The sequence below is a fragment of the Olea europaea genome, chromosome 13, assembly GCF_002742605.1.
Source record: "Olea europaea var. sylvestris chromosome 13, O_europaea_v1, whole genome shotgun sequence".
NCBI lineage: Eukaryota > Viridiplantae > Streptophyta > Magnoliopsida > Lamiales > Oleaceae > Olea > Olea europaea.
Genome location: NC_036249.1, coordinates 13,308,020 through 13,329,442, shown reverse-complemented (window position 1 = coordinate 13,329,442; position 21,423 = coordinate 13,308,020). Strand labels below are relative to the sequence as shown.

The following is a 21,423-nucleotide window of genomic DNA, read 5'->3' as shown; positions in this document are numbered from 1 at the left end:
TTTTTTTTTTTTTCCCCTCTGTATATACATTGTTCTACATGACTAATTTATTTTGCTAACACTATTAATATGAAGAACTATATAAAGTTGTTTTCATACCAGTAGGCACTCATCAAATCAAAAGACCAATATAAAAATGAATATCAGTTTTATGGGAAAAATGTTCCAATAAAGATATAGTTTGTAACTGTTTAGGTTTTTGAACAATTTAATGTGTATGTGTCGGTTCATGTTGAATCCATTTTGATGGCTGCGTCTTTGCTTTTTAAACACGACTCCTTGAGAGGACTTAGAGGCGAAAAATATACCTTCCATTTCTATGGAATGCATTCTGATTAGTGGGAATTCTATTGTCTCAGTTGGAAGATCTTCAGTTATGAAAGTAAAGCCAACTCCTGTTGTTTATGAGGCAACATCTTTGAAACGTGCTCGCTCTGCTCCGCGCACTGTTGCTGCCAAAAGAAAAGTGCATATGGATGATACGATGGTCTTGCATGGCGAGTATGTTTTCCCTTTGTTAGAAATATTGCATTAACCTTTGCAAGTGTTTTATTTTATTTAAATTTCATAAGTCTGCGATGATGCATGGATTTTTTGCCTCTCTACTAGGTCAATAATATGGTTAACTAATGATGTGCATCATACAGCATGCATTTTTCCTGTATAATAACTAATTGCATAGAATTAGTGATTTTATTGACTTTTTTCATTTATTTTCCATATAATAACTATATTGGAGATTTCTTGTCCAGTGTTTTAGGATGGTGAACTGATTTGCTAGTTTTTTCACGAAGTTCTTGTAACTTACCTACTCTGTCTTTTGTTCCTTGAAAGTATGATACGCCAACAGCTGATGAACACTGAGGATGTGCGTCGTGTCAGAAAGAAAGCTCCCTGTACTGGGCCTGAAATTTCGATGATCCAGAAACAATATTTGGAAGATGAAATTTTTCTTGAACCTATATTTACTGGTGAGTGTAAAATGCTTATATGTGTGCTCTTGAAATGTATTTTCCTTGTGAAATTGACCCCCTGATGGAGATTAAGATAAGAATAAAGATAGAGATAGATTTTAATTAGTATTTTAAAGTAGAGTTTAATTTCAATATATTTAATCAGATTATATTAGATTAATTTTGATATTTTGATACAATTATAGTTTGTTAGACGTTTGTTTTGTTTTTAAGTTCTTTTAATTATTTGCTCTATAAATAGAGGGGCTTATTCAATATAATAAGACAACTTGATTATATGAAACAAATTGATTTCATCTTGCCCTCAATAGCATCTTATGTAACCCCTGTTTATAAATGGCATTGAATCACGTATGTTAACTGATAATTGGTACAATTCGAAAGAACAAGAATTTAACTCCCTAATCAGCTATGCTGCACCTTATTTTCTTGAGTGGCTGATTTTGTTTGAAAAATAGGCATCACTTTAGTTGTATATTTATTATTAAGACGTTTGCTCATCTATGTTTTGGCCTTAAAAAGCATCATCTCACGAGTTAACTCATATCCCAGTGGATGGTGTTGGTACACGTAGTTCAGTGCATTTAGATTTCCTAGACAGGTGTGCAACTAGTTTCACGAATTCTATGAGTAAATACATGAAAGATCCTTGATTTTTTTTTTTTTTTATTTCATTTTTTTGTTTATTTATTTATTTCTGGTTTGTTTTTAGGTGAATTTGTATTCTTTTCTTGATAATATAATTTCTTCCGAGGTTTATTTGTAACTTCATTGGAACCAGCTTTATTCGATGAATCACTTTATTAAATTCGATATCTTTTCTTAGGCTTGTCAATCGAACTGGCATCCTTGCACAGTCAAGAATATGACTTAAGTAGAATTCGTATCTGCAAAAACGAGATAAATGGTGCTTCTCTTGATAATGTGGCTGAACCCAATGTCCACAATGATGAAAACAATGCATTTGTTGAAGATGTAGCTGAACCAAGGTTAGCTTCCCAAAATGATGAAAATGGTAAAAGGGACATAAGAAAGGACGAAGGGTCGCATGGGCCTAATGTCACAGGGCAAAGTGGGATGGGAGCAGACACTGAAGTTTTGGTGTATGGGAATAATGAAGTGGGTGGACACAGTGAGATTCTGGTGACTGAGAGCATGCTGGAGACATCCCATGCCCCGAGTATAGAAGTTAATATCTGTCAAGAGCAGATATGTCCTACTTATTATGGTGAGGAGCCTGATGTTTCACAGCAGGAGCTTTTGCAGGATGTAGTTCAACTAGAAAAAAATGAAAATGAAAAATATGCTGATGCAATAAATCATGCTGTTGTTGAGGGAATTGCGTCTTCATCCATCGTTGATCGCTCTTCAGTTGATATGGATGATGTTCCAGCTGGTATGCTTCAGACTGCTGCTTTGAATGAGACTGGCGAGTCAAACTCTTCCGTGAATGTGGACGCACTAGCCAATTCACCTGATCAGAAGATAGATGCACCCTTGGTTGAGTTGGATATTTCAGTAGTGGATGCTAGCAATGAAAACTCAATTGGTACAAATGAAGTTACAGATAAGAATGGTGATATTATTGTAGAACATGAAGCTAAACCTGGCATATTGTTAAACGTTCTATCAGAGGTTGGTGGACATGGTGCAGCAGTTGCACTGCTACCAGATTCTAATAATGGGGAATTGGAATTCAACGTCCGGAGTGGAACTGATAATGGTCCATCTTGTGAACAACAAATAGTCGTCTCATTTCCAGCACAGAGCAGTGTGCACTTGGAAGATGGTTTCCTGAATGATGATGAAAATTCAATTCCGAAGGAAGGTTATCGTCCTAATATGACACATGCAGAAATCTCTGGTTTGGACTTGCATGACCGTTATGTAAGTTTTCTTGTTTACTCCTGATGATCTCCTCTGGTTCTTGTCTAACATGTAATTGGACTTTGCTTCTTTCATTTTCCATTATGCTTTTTCACTGGTGCCTACCCTTTTCCTTTTATAAGGGTAACCCGGTTATAAGGGACTTGGTCTGCTTCTCTTAACAAAGTAGACTTTTTGAGATGGATCCCCTAGTCTCCATTTGGTATGAGAGCCCATGATGCTCAAACAAGCTATCAGATTCCAAGATTTGTGTTATCAAATGAGTCACCATCTTGCAGGAGCATGTTAAGCGTAAATCTCACATTGGTCAGATAAGAAAACACTAATTACAGTATAAAGGCTTGGGTTATCTCTCTTGACGAGGTTGACCTTTTGATATGGAAACGCAAGTCTCAGTATATCCTTATCTGGTTGCTGATCTGGGAGAACATTCCAATAATGATGTGCAAATGTTTATACTAGTGTTAATCTTTTGCAGTCTAATGAAATTTTGACACATGCAAAGTTTTAAATTGATAAACAAAGTAAAAAAGGCATCATAAAAATGAATTTTACTGGGTCCACAAAGGATAGGTTGAAAGACTTGTATGAAGAAATAGACAACTAAAACCATACCTTAAGCACTCTAATAGATAGTTGAAATTCCGCACATCAGTAATTTAAATAATTTATCGTAAAATTGAATATTTTATTGGATCTTCAGAAGATAGGTTCTAGGGTTTCAAATTGATAAATGGGTTATAGAAAACTTAATTAAAAATTTTCATTGATATTATATGCTTTTTTAAATAGTCGAAATTCCATGCGTCAGTAATTTCAAGTAATATAGAGATAGTGGAACCACTTGGTTTCAATCTTAATTCTTTTTATTTTTTTGTAAAGAAGAGTAATCAAACATTTATGCAACATTATTTTTTCAGCAAAATTACGTACACTTAGATTCATTAGTAAACTCACAACGAAGACGTTTACTAAAACTTTAACATGGATCTTGAGCTTGGGATTTTCTGGTTTTAGAATCTCTGCTTTTGCCACGTGAATTGGACCTCATTAACTAAGGTAAGTTTTTAGTTTTGTATAGCAGAGAGAATTATAGTATTTTCACATCTATATGTTTTTTAACGTTCCTTACTTGACATGAATCGATATTATCATGACTGAATTATTATAACTAGGATAAGGACTGACCAATAAAGGAAATTACGTGAGACTTCTTGTTACTTGAATGTTTATTGACTTTTCTTAAAATTTTATCCTGGTATTTCTAATCTAGAGTAATAAATGCAACCAAAGAAGAATTATTGCAATAGAAAATTGGCCATTATTCTTATCTAGTGCCAGATCCAAACATAGCTGATGGAGAAGGAAGCTTATTGGTCTTGCAAGAAATGCATATGTTTGTTGTGCTGTTTTCAAATAATTCTTTTTCATTGCCTTGAGAACCTATTCTTGTGGCCTTTTTAGGTAGTAAAACATCTAAGAGATCTTCTTCATGTTATAGGGAAGTGACCCCCCCTTCTCCTGCATTTGATTGTGGTGAGTTCTGTTAATAATTTTTGGCGTCTTGATGCAGGACTTGGATTATTCTGCCCCGGTTAATGACACAGGTTTGCTCCTATCCTTCTAATTATATTCGCCCACTTTCCATGCTTTCATTCAAGGGGAAAAATGAAAAGAACAAAACTTCTTGGTAATTGTTTTGCAAGTCCTTGATGTGGATAAGGAGCTGTACATGTAATATTAGGAAGGATTTTTATAAGCTGAATCATTTTGGAAGGTCCCTGAGGCTTCTCTTTTTCATTCGGCCCCCATAATGCTCTATGGGTATTATAGATACTCTTATCTGTTGAATCCTTTTTGTGTTCTTAGTTTAGATTTTGTGTAGAGTTTGCCCATATCATTAATTGTTTATGTTGTTCATGATATGTTTATGTGGATTGCATAAGTTTTAGCATGCATAATCTTTGGGCTTTCAGAGTTTCTAAATTTTGATGATGAGGAAGTAGCTGATGATTATATGCCTGATGCTGAAGAGACTCGCTTAACTGAGAACACTGGGTGGTCTTCACGTACAAGGTTTGAATTCTGCTGCTGAGCTTTTTATGAATGTTAAATACATGTCCTCCTGACTTTGAAGAAATCAGTTTATGGGCTATTGTCTCCATGAATTAGTGCCAAATTTGCAGCTTTCTGCTGCATAACAAGAAATGAATGGATAATGTAGCCAAATGGCAATTCATTCAGTTTATTTTTATAAAGAGATCTCCACCTCCTGCTCCATTACTCTGTTAGTCCAAGATTGTTTTTATTAACTGCCTGTTGTTTGAGTTTGATGATTTTGGTTCATGTTGAGTTCTGAAAATTGGAACAGAAATGTTACAATTGTTTGAATTGTGTAATCATCATGACAATTGTTCATCAATAAGTACATATCCGTAATGGGGTCTGCACCTTTCAAGATATCAGTATTTATGACCAAGATCTTCATTTTTATAAATGTTTGATAACTTATATCTTATAGGGCTGTTTCCAAGTATCTTCAAGTCTTGTTTGAGGAGGAGGCAGATTATGGAAGGAAGTCACTTTCCATGGACAACATGTTAACTGGTAAAACGCGCAAGGAAGCATCAAGGATGTTTTTCGAAGCATTAGTATGTCTAAACTCTCTTACTTATTCGTACTGTTTCATTCACAATCAAGTATTTAAAGAAAGATTGCAGCCATAATTGATGTACTTGGATAAATAAATGAGAAATGGACTAATGTGATCCATGTCATGTCTAGTTATTAGAGTAGTTTGAAATAAAATGTTTTGTCAGTTTCATTTTACAAATGAAAACCTTGCAGGTTCTTAAGACAAGAGACTATATACATGTAGAGCAGAGGAATCCTGTTGGTGACATTACCATTAAACCTCGAATGAAGCTGATGAAATCGAACTTTTAGAATACTGAACTTGGCTTTTTTCTTGTGGAGATTAGATTTCTTACTTCTAAGTAAATTTTTTGGGGTTCGTACTAGAGAAACCAGGTAGTTGTAGTTGTAACTGTTAAACCTGTAGATTGTTTCTTGTTAATGTACAAATATGTTGTATAACTTGCTCAGTAACCATACTTGTATAGCATGGAAATACTTTCTATCTTGCCAATGGAGATGGTTGGTTATGCAATTAAGATGGATAAATGCTTGTTACATGATTGCTCTTGTTTGAAGGTCAAAACTACTTTTCGAATTTGGAATATTAAGTAGACCTGGTGTTTTTATTCTGTATCCCATCTTTCATGCGTATTAAGAATACTGAGAATAATACAGCAGCAAGGAATGATTTAAGAATTTCAGTTTTTGGGAAGCCTTTCTTTGCAGTAGTTCCTTAATTATGGTACAATATGGTACAGCATCATGACAATGATGTTAAATTGTAGTACGGCCAACCACCTATTTAGGAAAATTTCCGTACAGAATTCCATAATAGGCATGAAGTCTAGGCGGATGCCATGCTTGCAGGTGTACGGTTGTATAAATATCAGAGAATTGCTTGAGTCATTGAAGGGCTCCATAGAAAAGTGCAGAACAGGAACAGGAGAAATCATTTTTGCTAAAATCATTTTTGCTATTTTCGTAATCTTCTCCAGCTTTCAAGAACAGGAGAAATGATTAGAGGATTTTAGATTGGGTGTTGGCCATTCAAAGCACTTGGTATATCCTAAATGCCAATGAAAGTTGTCCAAGGACGATGCAAAATAACCCCTTTTTCGTTCTCTCCTTTCCTTTTTATTTTGACTTGATTTGCAGGATCATGGCATTTCTCGCTGGGCAACGTGCATCCTATTCAATATCTGGATGCAACTGTAGCGTGCATCTTCTCCTTAACACAAGTTCAATCGCAGCATGTTTTGAAAGGGGTTTGAGAAAATGCTGGACTGAATATATATATATATGGGAAGCGTTCCTCCTACGCATGGATTTGACAAATAATCGTGACCTTTAATTTAAACAAATCCAATGGTTAGTATTTCATGGATCTCATGTGGTTATAACTCTCTCTCCCATGATCCTAGTGAAATACATGCTGGTCGTTGGATTTGCTTAAGTTAAAGGTTACGATTATTTGTTAAAAATACTTGTCAAATTCATGTGTAGGAGGAACGTTCCCTTATATATATATTTTTTTTCATAGATGTCACAATTTTAATATGCACAAAAAATTGTCACTTTTATAAATGTTGCTAAAAAAGTCACTTTTTTTGTTGTGAAAAGTTCAAATCATCCTTGAATATACCTTTTTGGAGCATTTAATGTTCAATAATTCATGCATTTAATGCCATTTAATAAAAATGATGTGATCACTTGACTAGTGTAGTATAATGGATTTTGATACATATACATTAGTGGTTACATAATAGGTTGTATAATAACACATAACATTCTAACATTTATCGGTTTAAAACAGTCAATTTTTTAATCCAATCATTTTCTTCGACGTCATATTATGAAACTGTTATATACAATATTGATGTACAAGTAACAAAACTCATAATATAAACCTGTGACTTTATGTATTATATAATCAGTAATAGAATTGTTAGCCAAAAGAAAAAAAGAAATCATTCATTATTTTGGTTTGAGTGTGAAAACAAGATTTTATCTCCCAAAAGAATGCATTGTTTCTTGATTCTCTTCCCACTCTTAGCGAACGGTTTCCTCATCCCTATTGCAGGCACTGGAATGCATGTCGAGCGCCACATCTTTGTTGATCATCAACACATGGTACTAAAACCACTAATGGAACATCCATGTCGGCCCTTCTTGTGGCCGAAGGCTCACTTGTGACCTTCGGAGAATCCCCGACGATATGAAACTGCATGGCTCTATGCAAATATGATATAGTTCATGTTACCTAAAGAACATTCCAATTATTTGGAAGTAGTGAAAAGTGTAATGCATGATCAAACAAATGCACTAATAAAGAACATGCTCTAGCAAAAGGAGTGACAACACCCATGCATATATAGTGTCATTGCTTATGAATGGTGGTGTCAAATTATTTTCAAAATAAGGAACATTAGAATACAGAAAGAATAGAACCCGCTTATCATATTCAACCAAGTATAAAGTAAAGAAAGAAAGTAAAATAGTGTACTAAATGCATAACATGAAAGTTTAATCAAACACAAGATTGTATCTTGCACCAAAACAACAAATTGGCACTCTAACTTGAAGAATATAGCATATATCAGCTGATGTGTCGCACATTTAAATTCATAACACACTTACAGGATAAGCTGAACCAGATTTCGCATATGACAAAATTTTGAAAGTGGTTATCGAACTGTAGAGAATTCCAGCGATTAACTATCAAGAAGGACAGTTATTCTTGATAGTTTGATCCACAACTATAGAGACTGGCATTTACATTTCACATGAAAATTTGTGTTTGAAGACAAGAAGGCTTAGATTATGCCAAAAATTAATGACAATACCAATGGCATCCATAAATCATTTTTGACACAAGAATGATACACAACTATCGAGATTTACAATTAAATTTGACATTCCCTCGTTTGATTCCCATTCTTGGGCCACAAAAATGAAAAATATAATCGTTATTTATCAAATAAAATCACAATATTTGATTTTCTATCTTTTGAGTAGGTCTCATAACGATTATATTTTTCATTTTCATTCTTACAAAAATGGGTACCAAACGGGGCTTAAAAGTGGTGTGCCAAGATAGGCAGGATTAGGTTAGCAAAAATTGAAATAGTAAAAATTTTAGATTACAACATAATAACAACTCAAGTGATGATGAAAATCCACTCATTAATTACAAGAAATTGAAGCAAATAGATACAAGATAATCAGTCAGGCAATGCAGCATAGTATAGCTAAAACTCTAAGTTCACTCATCCAGCAACAATGAAATCTGGAATTATGTTCTGTAATTTTTAGCCGTTTGGCAGTCCCATTAGACAATTAAGTTCCATGAAACAAATTAATAACCAAAATATCTGAATTCCAGAAATAGAATTTATTTGAGAATAATGAGTTATTGAATAGTATTTTTTGGAGAATGTATAATTAAAAAGTAAGATAACTTTATTGGTTTATGTGTATAATATTTTGTTTTGTGAATACGTGTGGATACTGATCCTGTAGCAAATAATTTAAATTTTTAAAGGATGACAAATAGGGGCTTAGATAAAAATAAAATATTTCATAGATTTGATAAAATCTGATGGACTGTGTGGTTGAAAAATTGTGGATCCTATAAAATGTAAAATTAAAATAAATTGTTGATTTTGATTTAAATTTTAATCAGGAACCCGTTTGGCCCCAATTAAATTAAATTTCATTTTCTTTCTCCTATTTTCAATAACACAATTTTCCACAAAAATAATATTACAAATAAACTACCTATCGAAAAATATTACAAATAAATCGAAAATTTTCCCTTCTTTTTCAACCACTCATTTTTAAAAAAAAAAAAAATTCTATGCCACCCATTTTAATTTGGAAAAATGGGGGCCAAACGGGTGCCAGATTTTTTAGTTGAATCAAATATGGAGCTATAATGTTGTATCAAATAATGACACATTAATTTTTTTAGTACGCTGCTAACGTATTATAAATAAGATTTTACCTTTTCTTTTTCCTCTTTTTGAGGAAATTTAAAAGATAATAACAAAATGTACGAAAAGAATGAAAAATATAAAATTCAAATAGAAACCAAATACAAGAAAATGATTTTAATTAGCTGGTTTCATTTTTCACTGTAAAAGTAAAAGGAAAAAAGCAACCGGGTAATGGGTACCAGGTAGCCGTTACGCACTCCAAACTTTTCACAACGGTCATATTTCTTCGCAAAACCAGACCTAAAATATGACCGTTTCAGCTTCTTTCACAATATATATATAGCTTCTCCTCCTCTCTGAACAGCATAAAATCTACTCATTTCTTTCAATTTCTTCTCCAAGAAAACCAAATCAAATCCCAGTTGCGAAAAACCCTCAAAAACTTCAAAAATCTTGCTCAAACTTTGTTCAGAAAAAAAATAAAAAAATGGGTTTGTCCATTGACACCTCCTCCAATGAATCGCATCCTCGCACTCACAAGGTGTTCATATTAACCAACTATCTTCTCCTAGGTGCAGCTTCCAGTTGCATTTTCTTGACCCTCTCTCTCCGCCTCATCCCATCGCTTTGTGGGTTTTTCTTGATCCTCCTCCACATTATCACCATTGGTGGCGCCATTTCCGGCTGCGCTGCAGCCAATGCTGCCAGGGGTGCCACCAAGTGGTATGGAGCTCACATGGTGGCCACCGTCCTTACTGCGATATTTCAGGGGTCTGTGTCGGTGCTGATCTTCACGAGGCCCTCGGATTTTCTTGGAAATCTTAAGTCCTATGTGAGGGAAGAGGATGGTGTGGTGATCTTAAAATTGGCAGGTGGATTGTGCATTCTGATTTTCTTCCTAGAATGGGTGGTTTTGACTCTTGCATTCTTCTTGAAATACTATGCTTACGTTGAGAGAGAGAATCCTCAGGCTATGAGGAGTGCAAAGGTTCAAAATGAGGAGGATTTAAAATATTTGCCATATCCTTATCAAGTCTGATTTTAATCAAGGTTCACCGAAATTTGTTTGATTTTGGGCGATGATTAATTATCGGTTTAATAGCCATATTCTCTTGATTTGTTACTTTGTTCTTTATTTTGATGGGATTTGTTGTGTACTACTGCACTGTTCAAATGAACTATTCAATTGATTTCTTGTTTTGGCATTTTACTTCGCTGATTATTCAAAAATGCAAGATGTAAATGGGGGAACCAAAGAGAGATTCATGGGAAATGTAATATTTGGTATCATAAGGTCTTGATTGTAAAGGACAGCTAAATAGATACCCGCAATACTTGCAAATATGCAAAACTGCTAGACTAATAAGTATCATTGATCTTTCAATACTGAAACAGAAAACGTTTATGGCCAACAAAAATTCAGCACTACAATGCTTCCAAAATCAAACTGCCATCAGCCATCAAACTTGCAACATTTTATACAGACTTTGCTAACTTTTGATCTGACATTTTTGTTATGTCACATCACATAGGCAAAAAAAGAGATAGAAACCCCATAGGATTATTGATTCTCAATAATGCTGCTATCCTGCTGTGGTTTGGCAGCTGCAGCTTTGTAGGATGAAGTTTCAATCAGGTTACTAGTCTTTCCAGATGGAGGCAGACATCTTTTCGAGAAGAATTTTGCAATGCTCTTGTTTTTCCCACAACTCTTTTCTGTAAAAATGCACATGGGATATCATTCTCTCATCAGTTCTCGCTGATTGCAGAAATAATGAGTTACATATGTAAAGTTACAATGGAATAACCTGGTGATACAGACAGACCAAGCTCGGCCAAAATTTCTTTCTTAACCTGCCTCGTAAAGAAAGAATTAAAATCAGCAAGTTTCTGCTTTTGTCTTGGCAACGAGTTTCTGCTTTTGTCAGGCAATTGTGAGCAATTAATAAAGCTAGAACCAAACACAGCAACATTCAGCCTGGTTCATAAAGTTAACCCGGGTGTAGATCCAGTGATTGAGATGTGAGCAATAACAGAACTTATTTCTTAAATACCTCCCACGACAATATGAGAAGGTTTTCTTTTCAAATATGAAGATTATTCACAACCAGGAGATTTCCCACATCAGCAAGGACTACATTTTACCAGCTAGATGATGTAAATAATACAGAAAATGAATGAAAAGTTATCTTTTTAAATATGAAGATTCAATTCATGAACAAGAGATCTCAAATATATTGAACAGGACTACATTTTACCCACTAGATGATGAAAGCAGTACAGAAAATGAACTTTAAGGTACCTGCCAACGATTGTCAGAGAACTCTGATATTTCACGCACTCTGTTCCTTAATTGGGATTTTGGGATAGTCGGGAACTTATTTTGCAAGGACTCCAATACCTTGCCTATACTCTGTGAGCATGATTGGATTACAGATACCTGTAAAATTTAAATAATTTCAAGTGTGTGAATTAAGCTAGAACACCAAATGGTGGTTTATTACATCATGAATATAAAAACAGTTTCTTCTACAGGTACAGCTTTGTTGACAGTGTCTAAGGTGTCAATGATACAAATTTTTATACCTCGTTGAATGTCAAAAAAGGTTTACATTTTGGATGTACAAATAGCTTAATTCATATAAAAATAGGTTAGCCACAAGGATCAAAAACAAACTGCAAGAGTTTTGTTGTGTCTACTCCACAATAAAATGAACTTACAATTTGAGGCAAGTCCGAGTTCAATATAGCTACAGCACTTGCCGCTGGAGTCATGCTTGACTTACTACTTGAAGGGGAAGCTTCTTCATCCTCATGTACTGTGTCATTACAAATTGATATCTCTACTGGGGGGCAACCTGGGTACGGCAGAATACTCAGTGATTGCAAGCACTTTTGTTCAAATTTCTGTGCATCAGTGAGCCCTTCAGCCAGTACTAGAATAGCTTTTTCATGCATAAGATTCCATATGATCAAGGGATGGTTTTTCCGCAGTGCATGCTCTGTCAAATTATTCAGATACTTCTGTTGTCGGAGCAAGGTACAAAATTCTTCATTCTGCCCAGAATCAAGCAAGTTCCTCGTCTCCTCAATCAATTTATCAGATTCAATTTCGTCATCATGTACGCCCTACATGGCACAATGAAAACCAATGAACTTGCTGACCACAAATCAGTATATCCAAAAAATTGAAAATAAAACAAATTAGCATTTTCAGCTATCCTCCCTTTGCCACCAACTCCCACCCTTAGCAGAAATTCATTTTCAATAAAAAAAAAACCCAATGACGAAATAAAGAAAGATGAAAAAGAAATAACTTGTAAACATGCACATTCCAGAAGAAACACAAAGATAAATATATTTTGTCCTCAATATAAACTGAAAATCAATTTCTATAGCAATAAAAATATAGTACCTCATTCTCCGAGAGATATCCATCAGGTACAAAAAAGCCATCTTCACTTTCATCCCCATCATCGCCTCTTGAATGTCCTGCCATTTCATCTTCATCATCCTTGTCGCAATCTGATAGGCTTTCACCGGGTTCCTCCTATGCAATCAAATATTAATCGCCAATATCTCATACTATTAAATGACATTTATAGCAAAGCAGACATACCTCTTCCCACTCCCCATCACTATCAATTTCATAGTCTAAGTCTGGATCCTTTGCAAATGGGTGACGCGCTCCAACAACTGAACTGGAGAAACAGAAACAGAAACACATACAATCAGAGTTACGATAATATACTATTTCAAATCAGTGTAACATCACTTCTTGATGATCTCCTTGTACCTTTATAGGCACCGCGTATAATTCAACAGCATATCATGCAGGGAACAAATTCTTTTTCAATGGTTTAAAACATGCATGGATGAATAAATAGGACAACCAACTTGGACGCTGTCCGTACACAAGTATCACTTCAATGATTGTACCAAGAAACTTGTATAGATTCATTAGTAAACTCACAACGAAGACGTTTACTAAAACTTTAACATGGATCTTGAGCTTCGGATTTTCTGGTTTTAGAATCTCTGCTTTTGCCACGTGAATTGGACCTCATTAACTAAGGTAAGTTTTTAGTTTTGTATAGCAGATATCTCATACTATTAAATGACATTTATAGCAAAGCAGACATACCTCTTCCCACTCCCCATCACTATCAATTTCATAGTCTAAGTCTGGATCCTTTGCAAATGGGTGACGCGCTCCAACAACTGAACTGGAGAAACAGAAACAGAAACACATACAATCAGAGTTACGATAATATACTATTTCAAATCAGTGTAACATCACTTCTTGATGATCTCCTTGTACCTTTATAGGCACCGCGTATAATTCAACAGCATATCATGCAGGGAACAAATTCTTTTTCAATGGTTTAAAACATGCATGGATGAATAAATAGGACAACCAACTTGGACGCTGTCCGTACACAAGTATCACTTCAATGATTGTACCAAGAAACTTGTCAACAGACAGCAAGTTAAGCGACTCAACTAGTGTCTTAAACAAAATAACATTATCAAATTGCTTGGTAGGAGAACAGAAGTACAGCATTCTAAGTGAATACATAGTAAGTGGTACAGCTCCAAGACAATTTTCAATGCCATGCCTTAAAGCTAGGCTATTCAATGTGGCAATCCTCTCTTGTACCAAATTACCAGTAAAACACCACGTGCTTAATTGTGCTAGAACACAGTATATATTGGCAGGACTCATCATTCATCCTTCAACTTCACAAATTAAAACCAACAATGTCCTACACTCACCAATAATAGCATTCATAACCTCCAAATTTCCAATTAAAATTCAATCTGTGGATGCCTTCCATGTGCACAAAAAAGATATTACAAAATGATATACCAAAAGATACCACAATGCACTTGCAAAACTATATGCATAAGAGTAAAACAATGTAACATGAAAATTGCGCCCACCTTTTCTTGGACCAAACACCATAAAAGGCAGGCCTATGACTCTTGTCAAACTGCAAAAGCTGCCAATTCCTGCTGCGCTTCTGGCATTTGGGAAGAATATTAGCATTAGTACAAGTTGATCGTCCATCAATATTAGAGTCATCCCATCCATCCACAAGCTTCTCTAGGCTCAAGTCTTCATCACAGGTCAATTCTCTGTTGGTACTAAGCTTAAGTTCCTTGACCAGTTCTGTCTTAGGCTTCTGACGAACTCCCCAATGCATTTTCCTGTTAGAACGAACTGTGCATCCCAAACAGCGCCAAGATCTCAAGTGTGATCTGCAAAAAGAAACCAAGACTAGTCTTATACTATATAAACTATCAGTATTTTACAAGATATTCACAAAAAAAAAGGGAAACATAAGGAACCCACTTCCATATATCTTCTTCATCAAATCCTTCACCAAGGGTTAGAACAGAGTCCATAGCCACTGTAATTGGTCCTGACATCCTTTCAACACTGTTAGGGGATTGTTCAGATATTACCTGTTTGATTGCAGTGCTGCCATTCTGAGAAGTTGAATTAGTTCTATTTTTTTTGAGAAAACGCTCCATGAGTGATGCTTGTTTTCGCAGAGAAAGTTGTTTTTTTAACTCAGATTCTTCCTTCTCCTTGCGCCGCCGTTCTTTCTCTGCTTCCTCTTGCTGCCTTTTCAGCTGTTTCCGCATTTCAGATTCTTCCTTCTCAAGGCGCAACTCCTCCTTCTCAGCCTCATCTTTTAACCGCTTTAGTTCTTTTTCCTGAAAGGTTGTGGATCTTCAAATAAATGAACCAAGAAAAAAGATATTCACTAGCTAAGACCTGTAAAAATCTACATTATTTGTAAACAAATTTATCTTAAACATAGCAAGACATGAAAGCCAGCTCAGAATGTCAAGTGTCTAGATAATTCAGATTCAGTCTCCATTAAGATAACAAAACTATGATTTTCCATTCAATAAAATCAAAAAGGTAATTTAATCATAAGAAAGTCAAAACGTTATTCTATACGAACAATGCTTAGAACATTTGTGTAAGAATTAAATATTTATAATTGTACAGTAGCCAAATAAAATGTACAAGATTAGAGAAAGGACTTACAGTTTGCAACTTTTCCTTATTAAGCTCCCGATCCATTCGTTTCCTCTCTTTCTCCATCTGCCTTTTGCTTTTCTCCATTTGCTTGATCAAAAGCTTTTCTTCTCGTTTGGCTTCTTTCTCAGACCTTCACCATTATAAATACTGATTGAGTCCATGACCAATAACCAACTGGAAAAAAAATACCTGGGATACATACACTTCAGCAGCATTTTTCTGAGACATGGTCTCCATCAACAAACGGACATCTGCCTCAGTTAAAACTTTGCTAAGCTTGTCTGAAGCTCTTATCAAATCTTCCCTGTAGCTCTGATGGACCTCTGATTTTTCCAGTGCAGTTATCATTGCTGAAACGGACTCAAATTGTCGAGTAAACCAAGTTTCAGAAGTGGACCAACTTGAATAATTGCACAATTTACTCTAAAGAAAGAATCTGAAAATTCCCAAGCAAATTATTTGCATAAAACTTATCACATAAATGACAATCATCAAAGGAGACAGATTCTAGCTTTACATCCTTTGGCCATTGTTTGAAGATTAAATGCTCGAATAAATTATGTATAAGGCACTACGTACTAGGGATCACTAGAATAAAATCAATATTAGATTGTGGACCTTGTGCTCATACAAACAGGAGAGAATTATAGTATTTTCACATCTATATGTTTTTTAACGTTCCTTACTTGACATGAATCGATATTATCATGACTGAATTATTATAACTAGGATAAGGACTGACCAATAAAGGAAATTACGTGAGACTTCTTGTTACTTGAATGTTTATTGACTTTTCTTAAAATTTTATCCTGGTATTTCTAATCTAGAGTAATAAATGCAACCAAAGAAGAATTATTGCAATAGAAAATTGGCCATTATTCTTATCTAGTGCCAGATCCAAACATAGCTGATGGAGAAGGAAGCTTATTGGTCTTGCAAGAAATGCATATGTTTGTTGTGCTGTTTTCAAATAATTCTTTTTCATTGCCTTGAGAACCTATTCTTGTGGCCTTTTTAGGTAGTAAAACATCTAAGAGATCTTCTTCATGTTATAGGGAAGTGACCCCCCCTTCTCCTGCATTTGATTGTGGTGAGTTCTGTTAATAATTTTTGGCTTCTTGATGCAGGACTTGGATTATTCTGCCCCGGTTAATGACACAGGTTTGCTCCTATCCTTCTAATTATATTCGCCCACTTTCCATGCTTTCATTCAAGGGGAAAAATGAAAAGAACAAAACTTCTTGGTAATTGTTTTGCAAGTCCTTGATGTGGATAAGGAGCTGTACATGTAATATTAGGAAGGATTTTTATAAGCTGAATCATTTTGGAAGGTCCCTGAGGCTTCTCTTTTTCATTCGGCCCCCATAATGCTCTATGGGTATTATAGATACTCTTATCTGTTGAATCCTTTTTGTGTTCTTAGTTTAGATTTTGTGTAGAGTTTGCCCATATCATTAATTGTTTATGTTGTTCATGATATGTTTATGTGGATTGCATAAGTTTTATCATGCATAATCTTTGGGCTTTCAGAGTTTCTAAATTTTGATGATGAGGAAGTAGCTGATGATTATATGCCTGATGCTGAAGAGACTCGCTTAACTGAGAACACTGGGTGGTCTTCACGTACAAGGTTTGAATTCTGCTGCTGAGCTTTTTATGAATGTTAAATACATGTCCTCCTGACTTTGAAGAAATCAGTTTATGGGCTATTGTCTCCATGAATTAGTGCCAAATTTGCAGCTTTCTGCTGCATAACAAGAAATGAATGGATAATGTAGCCAAATGGCAATTCATTCAGTTTATTTTTATAAAGAGATCTCCACCTCCTGCTCCATTACTCTGTTAGTCCAAGATTGTTTTTATTAACTGCCTGTTGTTTGAGTTTGATGATTTTGGTTCATGTTGAGTTCTGAAAATTGGAACAGAAATGTTACAATTGTTTGAATTGTGTAATCATCATGACAATTGTTCATCAATAAGTACATATCCGTAATGGGGTCTGCACCTTTCAAGATATCAGTATTTATGACCAAGATCTTCATTTTTATAAATGTTTGATAACTTATATCTTATAGGGCTGTTTCCAAGTATCTTCAAGTCTTGTTTGAGGAGGAGGCAGATTATGGAAGGAAGTCACTTTCCATGGACAACATGTTAACTGGTAAAACGCGCAAGGAAGCATCAAGGATGTTTTTCGAAGCATTAGTATGTCTAAACTCTCTTACTTATTCGTACTGTTTCATTCACAATCAAGTATTTAAAGAAAGATTGCAGCCATAATTGATGTACTTGGATAAATAAATGAGAAATGGACTAATGTGATCCATGTCATGTCTAGTTATTAGAGTAGTTTGAAATAAAATGTTTTGTCAGTTTCATTTTACAAATGAAAACCTTGCAGGTTCTTAAGACAAGAGACTATATACATGTAGAGCAGAGGAATCCTGTTGGTGACATTACCATTAAACCTCGAATGAAGCTGATGAAATCGAACTTTTAGAATACTGAACTTGGCTTTTTTCTTGTGGAGATTAGATTTCTTACTTCTAAGTAAATTTTTTGGGGTTCGTACTAGAGAAACCAGGTAGTTGTAGTTGTAACTGTTAAACCTGTAGATTGTTTCTTGTTAATGTACAAATATGTTGTATAACTTGCTCAGTAACCATACTTGTATAGCATGGAAATACTTTCTATCTTGCCAATGGAGATGGTTGGTTATGCAATTAAGATGGATATATGCTTGTTACATGATTGCTCTTGTTTGAAGGTCAAAACTACTTTTCGAATTTGGAATATTAAGTAGACCTGGTGTTTTTATTCTGTATCCCATCTTTCATGCGTATTAAGAATACTGAGAATAATACAGCAGCAAGGAATGATTTAAGAATTTCAGTTTTTGGGAAGCCTTTCTTTGCAGTAGTTCCTTAATTATGGTACGATATGGTACAGCATCATGACAATGATGTTAAATTGTAGTACGGCCAACCACCTATTTAGGAAAATTTCCGTACAGAATTCCATAATAGGCATGAAGTCTAGGCGGATGCCATGCTTGCAGGTGTACGGTTGTATAAATATCAGAGAATTGCTTGAGTCATTGAAGGGCTCCATAGAAAAGTGCAGAGAGACAATGTACCCAACGGCTAAAATCATTTTTGCTATTTTCGTAATCTTCTCCAGCTTTCAAGAACAGGAGAAATGATTAGAGGATTTTAGATTGGGTGTTGGCCATTCAAAGCACTTGGTATATCCTAAATGCCAATGAAAGTTGTCCAAGGACGATGCAAAATAACCCCTTTTTCGTTCTCTCCTTTCCTTTTTATTTTGACTTGATTTGCAGGATCATGGCATTTCTCGCTGGGCAACGTGCATCCTATTCAATATCTGGATGCAACTGTAGCGTGCATCTTCTCCTTAACACAAGTTCAATCGCAGCATGTTTTGAAAGGGGTTTGAGAAAATGCTGGACTGAATATATATATATATATGGGAAGCGTTCCTCCTACACATGGATTTGACAAATAATCGTGACCTTTAATTTAAACAAATCCAATGGTTAGTATTTCATGGATCTCATGTGGTTATAACTCTCTCTCCCATGATCCTAGTGAAATACATGCTGGTCGTTGGATTTGCTTAAGTTAAAGGTTACGATTATTTGTTAAAAATACTTGTCAAATTCATGTGTAGGAGGAACGTTCCCTTATATATATATTTTTTTTCATAGATGTCACAATTTTAATATGCACAAAAAATTGTCACTTTTATAAATGTTGCTAAAAAAGTCACTTTTTTTGTTGTGAAAAGTTCAAATCATCCTTGAATATACCTTTTTGGAGCATTTAATGTTCAATAATTCATGCATTTAATGCCATTTAATAAAAATGATGTGATCACTTGACTAGTGTAGTATAATGGATTTTGATACATATACATTAGTGGTTACATAATAGGTTGTATAATAACACATAACATTCTAACATTTATCGGTTTAAAACAGTCAATTTTTTAATCCAATCATTTTCTTCGACGTCATATTATGAAACTGTTATATACAATATTGATGTACAAGTAACAAAACTCATAATATAAACCTGTGACTTTATGTATTATATAATCAGTAATAGAATTGTTAGCCAAAAGAAAAAAAGAAATCATTCATTATTTTGGTTTGAGTGTGAAAACAAGATTTTATCTCCCAAAAGAATGCATTGTTTCTTGATTCTCTTCCCACTCTTAGCGAACGGTTTCCTCATCCCTATTGCAGGCACTGGAATGCATGTCGAGCGCCACATCTTTGTTGATCATCAACACATGGTACTAAAACCACTAATGGAACATCCATGTCGGCCCTTCTTGTGGCCGAAGGCTCACTTGTGACCTTCGGAGAATCCCCGACGATATGAAACTGCATGGCTCTATGCAAATATGATATAGTTCATGTTACCTAAAGAACATTCCAATTATTTGGAAGTAGTGAAAAGTGTAATGCATGATCAAACAAATGCACTAATAAAGAACATGCTCTAGCAAAAGGAGTGACAACACCCATGCATATATAGTGTCATTGCTTATGAATGGTGGTGTCAAATTATTTTCAAAATAAGGAACATTAGAATACAGAAAGAATAGAACCCGCTTATCATATTCAACCAAGTATAAAGTAAAGAAAGAAAGTAAAATAGTGTACTAAATGCATAACATGAAAGTTTAATCAAACACAAGATTGTATCTTGCACCAAAACAACAAATTGGCACTCTAACTTGAAGAATATAGCATATATCAGCTGATGTGTCGCACATTTAAATTCATAACACACTTACAGGATAAGCTGAACCAGATTTCGCATATGACAAAATTTTGAAAGTGGTTATCGAACTGTAGAGAATTCCAGCGATTAACTATCAAGAAGGACAGTTATTCTTGATAGTTTGATCCACAACTATAGAGACTGGCATTTACATTTCACATGAAAATTTGTGTTTGAAGACAAGAAGGCTTAGATTATGCCAAAAATTAATGACAATACCAATGGCATCCATAAATCATTTTTGACACAAGAATGATACACAACTATCGAGATTTACAATTAAATTTGACATTCCCTCGTTTGATTCCCATTCTTGGGCCACAAAAATGAAAAATATAATCGTTATTTATCAAATAAAATCACAATATTTGATTTTCTATCTTTTGAGTAGGTCTCATAACGATTATATTTTTCATTTTCATTCTTACAAAAATGGGTACCAAACGGGGCTTAAAAGTGGTGTGCCAAGATAGGCAGGATTAGGTTAGCAAAAATTGAAATAGTAAAAATTTTAGATTACAACATAATAACAACTCAAGTGATGATGAAAATCCACTCATTAATTACAAGAAATTGAAGCAAATAGATACAAGATAATCAGTCAGGCAATGCAGCATAGTATAGCTAAAACTCTAAGTTCACTCATCCAGCAACAATGAAATCTGGAATTATGTTCTGTAATTTTTAGCCGTTTGGCAGTCCCATTAGACAATTAAGTTCCATGAAACAAATTAATAACCAAAATATCTGAATTCCAGAAATAGAATTTATTTGAGAATAATGAGTTATTGAATAGTATTTTTTGGAGAATGTATAATTAAAAAGTAAGATAACTTTATTGGTTTATGTGTATAATATTTTGTTTTGTGAATACGTGTGGATACTGATCCTGTAGCAAATAATTTAAATTTTTAAAGGATGACAAATAGGGGCTTAGATAAAAATAAAATATTTCATAGATTTGATAAAATCTGATGGACTGTGTGGTTGAAAAATTGTGGATCCTATAAAATGTAAAATTAAAATAAATTGTTGATTTTGATTTAAATTTTAATCAGGAACCCGTTTGGCCCCAATTAAATTAAATTTCATTTTCTTTCTCCTATTTTCAATAACACAAT

General features: G+C 34.5%; 4 protein-coding genes across 6 annotated transcripts in view; 3 read left to right on the top strand and 1 right to left on the bottom strand.

Moving 5' to 3' along the window:
* The window catches only part of LOC111407670 (sister chromatid cohesion 1 protein 4-like), an 18,268-nt gene extending 12,213 nt beyond the window's left edge, over positions 1 to 6,055 (top strand). For both annotated transcript variants that reach the window (XM_023037296.1, XM_023037295.1), the window contains exons 5-11: positions 360 to 501; positions 835 to 971; positions 1,801 to 2,861; positions 4,435 to 4,468; positions 4,838 to 4,937; positions 5,383 to 5,512; positions 5,709 to 6,055. In XM_023037296.1, coding sequence (XP_022893064.1) covers positions 360 to 501; positions 835 to 971; positions 1,801 to 2,861; positions 4,435 to 4,468; positions 4,838 to 4,937; positions 5,383 to 5,512; positions 5,709 to 5,807 — 1,703 coding nt within the window. In that variant the 3' untranslated portion in view covers positions 5,808 to 6,055. The remainder of the gene's footprint in view (positions 1 to 359; positions 502 to 834; positions 972 to 1,800; positions 2,862 to 4,434; positions 4,469 to 4,837; positions 4,938 to 5,382; positions 5,513 to 5,708) is intronic.
* A 3,740-nt stretch (positions 6,056 to 9,795) lies between these two features.
* Positions 9,796 to 10,643, top strand: LOC111407668. The gene has a single exon (XM_023037293.1). The coding sequence runs from the start codon at positions 9,921 to 9,923 to the stop codon at positions 10,470 to 10,472; it is 552 nt and encodes a 183-aa protein (XP_022893061.1). The 5' UTR covers positions 9,796 to 9,920; the 3' UTR covers positions 10,473 to 10,643.
* Positions 10,644 to 10,775: 132 nt separating this feature from the next.
* Positions 10,776 to 21,423, bottom strand: part of LOC111407667 (chromatin assembly factor 1 subunit FAS1-like) — a 20,153-nt gene continuing 9,505 nt past the window's right edge. The window contains exons 4-13 of one of the 2 annotated variants that reach the window (XM_023037291.1): positions 15,694 to 15,841; positions 15,498 to 15,621; positions 14,790 to 15,157; positions 14,378 to 14,695; positions 13,578 to 13,659; positions 12,849 to 12,983; positions 12,155 to 12,562; positions 11,736 to 11,873; positions 11,242 to 11,287; positions 10,776 to 11,149 (exon numbers count right to left, since the gene is read on the bottom strand). In XM_023037291.1, the coding sequence (XP_022893059.1) occupies positions 10,995 to 11,149; positions 11,242 to 11,287; positions 11,736 to 11,873; positions 12,155 to 12,562; positions 12,849 to 12,983; positions 13,578 to 13,659; positions 14,378 to 14,695; positions 14,790 to 15,157; positions 15,498 to 15,621; positions 15,694 to 15,841 (1,922 nt within the window). In that variant the 3' untranslated portion in view covers positions 10,776 to 10,994. Of the gene's footprint in view, positions 11,150 to 11,241; positions 11,349 to 11,735; positions 11,874 to 12,154; positions 12,563 to 12,848; positions 12,984 to 13,577; positions 13,660 to 14,377; positions 14,696 to 14,789; positions 15,158 to 15,497; positions 15,622 to 15,693; positions 15,842 to 21,423 lie in introns of those variants that run through there. The other variant, XM_023037292.1, reaches the window with a different exon arrangement.
* On the top strand, positions 16,141 to 18,239 carry LOC111407669 (sister chromatid cohesion 1 protein 4-like). Its single transcript, XM_023037294.1, has 4 exons — positions 16,141 to 16,652; positions 17,022 to 17,121; positions 17,567 to 17,696; positions 17,893 to 18,239. Exons 1-4 carry the CDS (start codon positions 16,613 to 16,615, stop codon positions 17,989 to 17,991), a joined length of 369 nt encoding a protein of 122 aa, XP_022893062.1. The 5' UTR covers positions 16,141 to 16,612; the 3' UTR covers positions 17,992 to 18,239.

What these genes read in the sequence shown, in the direction of transcription:
- LOC111407668 (XM_023037293.1), top strand. Translation starts at nt 9,921, where the DNA reads ATGGGTTTGTCCATTGACACCTCCTCCAATGAATCGCATCCTCGCACT.
- LOC111407669 (XM_023037294.1), top strand. Translation starts at nt 16,613, where the DNA reads ATGCAGGACTTGGATTATTCTGCCCCGGTTAATGACACAG. An exon ending in TGCCCCGGTTAATGACACAG is followed by an intron (nt 16,653 to 17,021) that starts GTTTGCTCCTAT and finishes TTGGGCTTTCAG; the next exon opens with AGTTTCTAAATTTTGATGAT. An exon ending in GGGTGGTCTTCACGTACAAG is followed by an intron (nt 17,122 to 17,566) that starts GTTTGAATTCTG and finishes TATATCTTATAG; the next exon opens with GGCTGTTTCCAAGTATCTTC.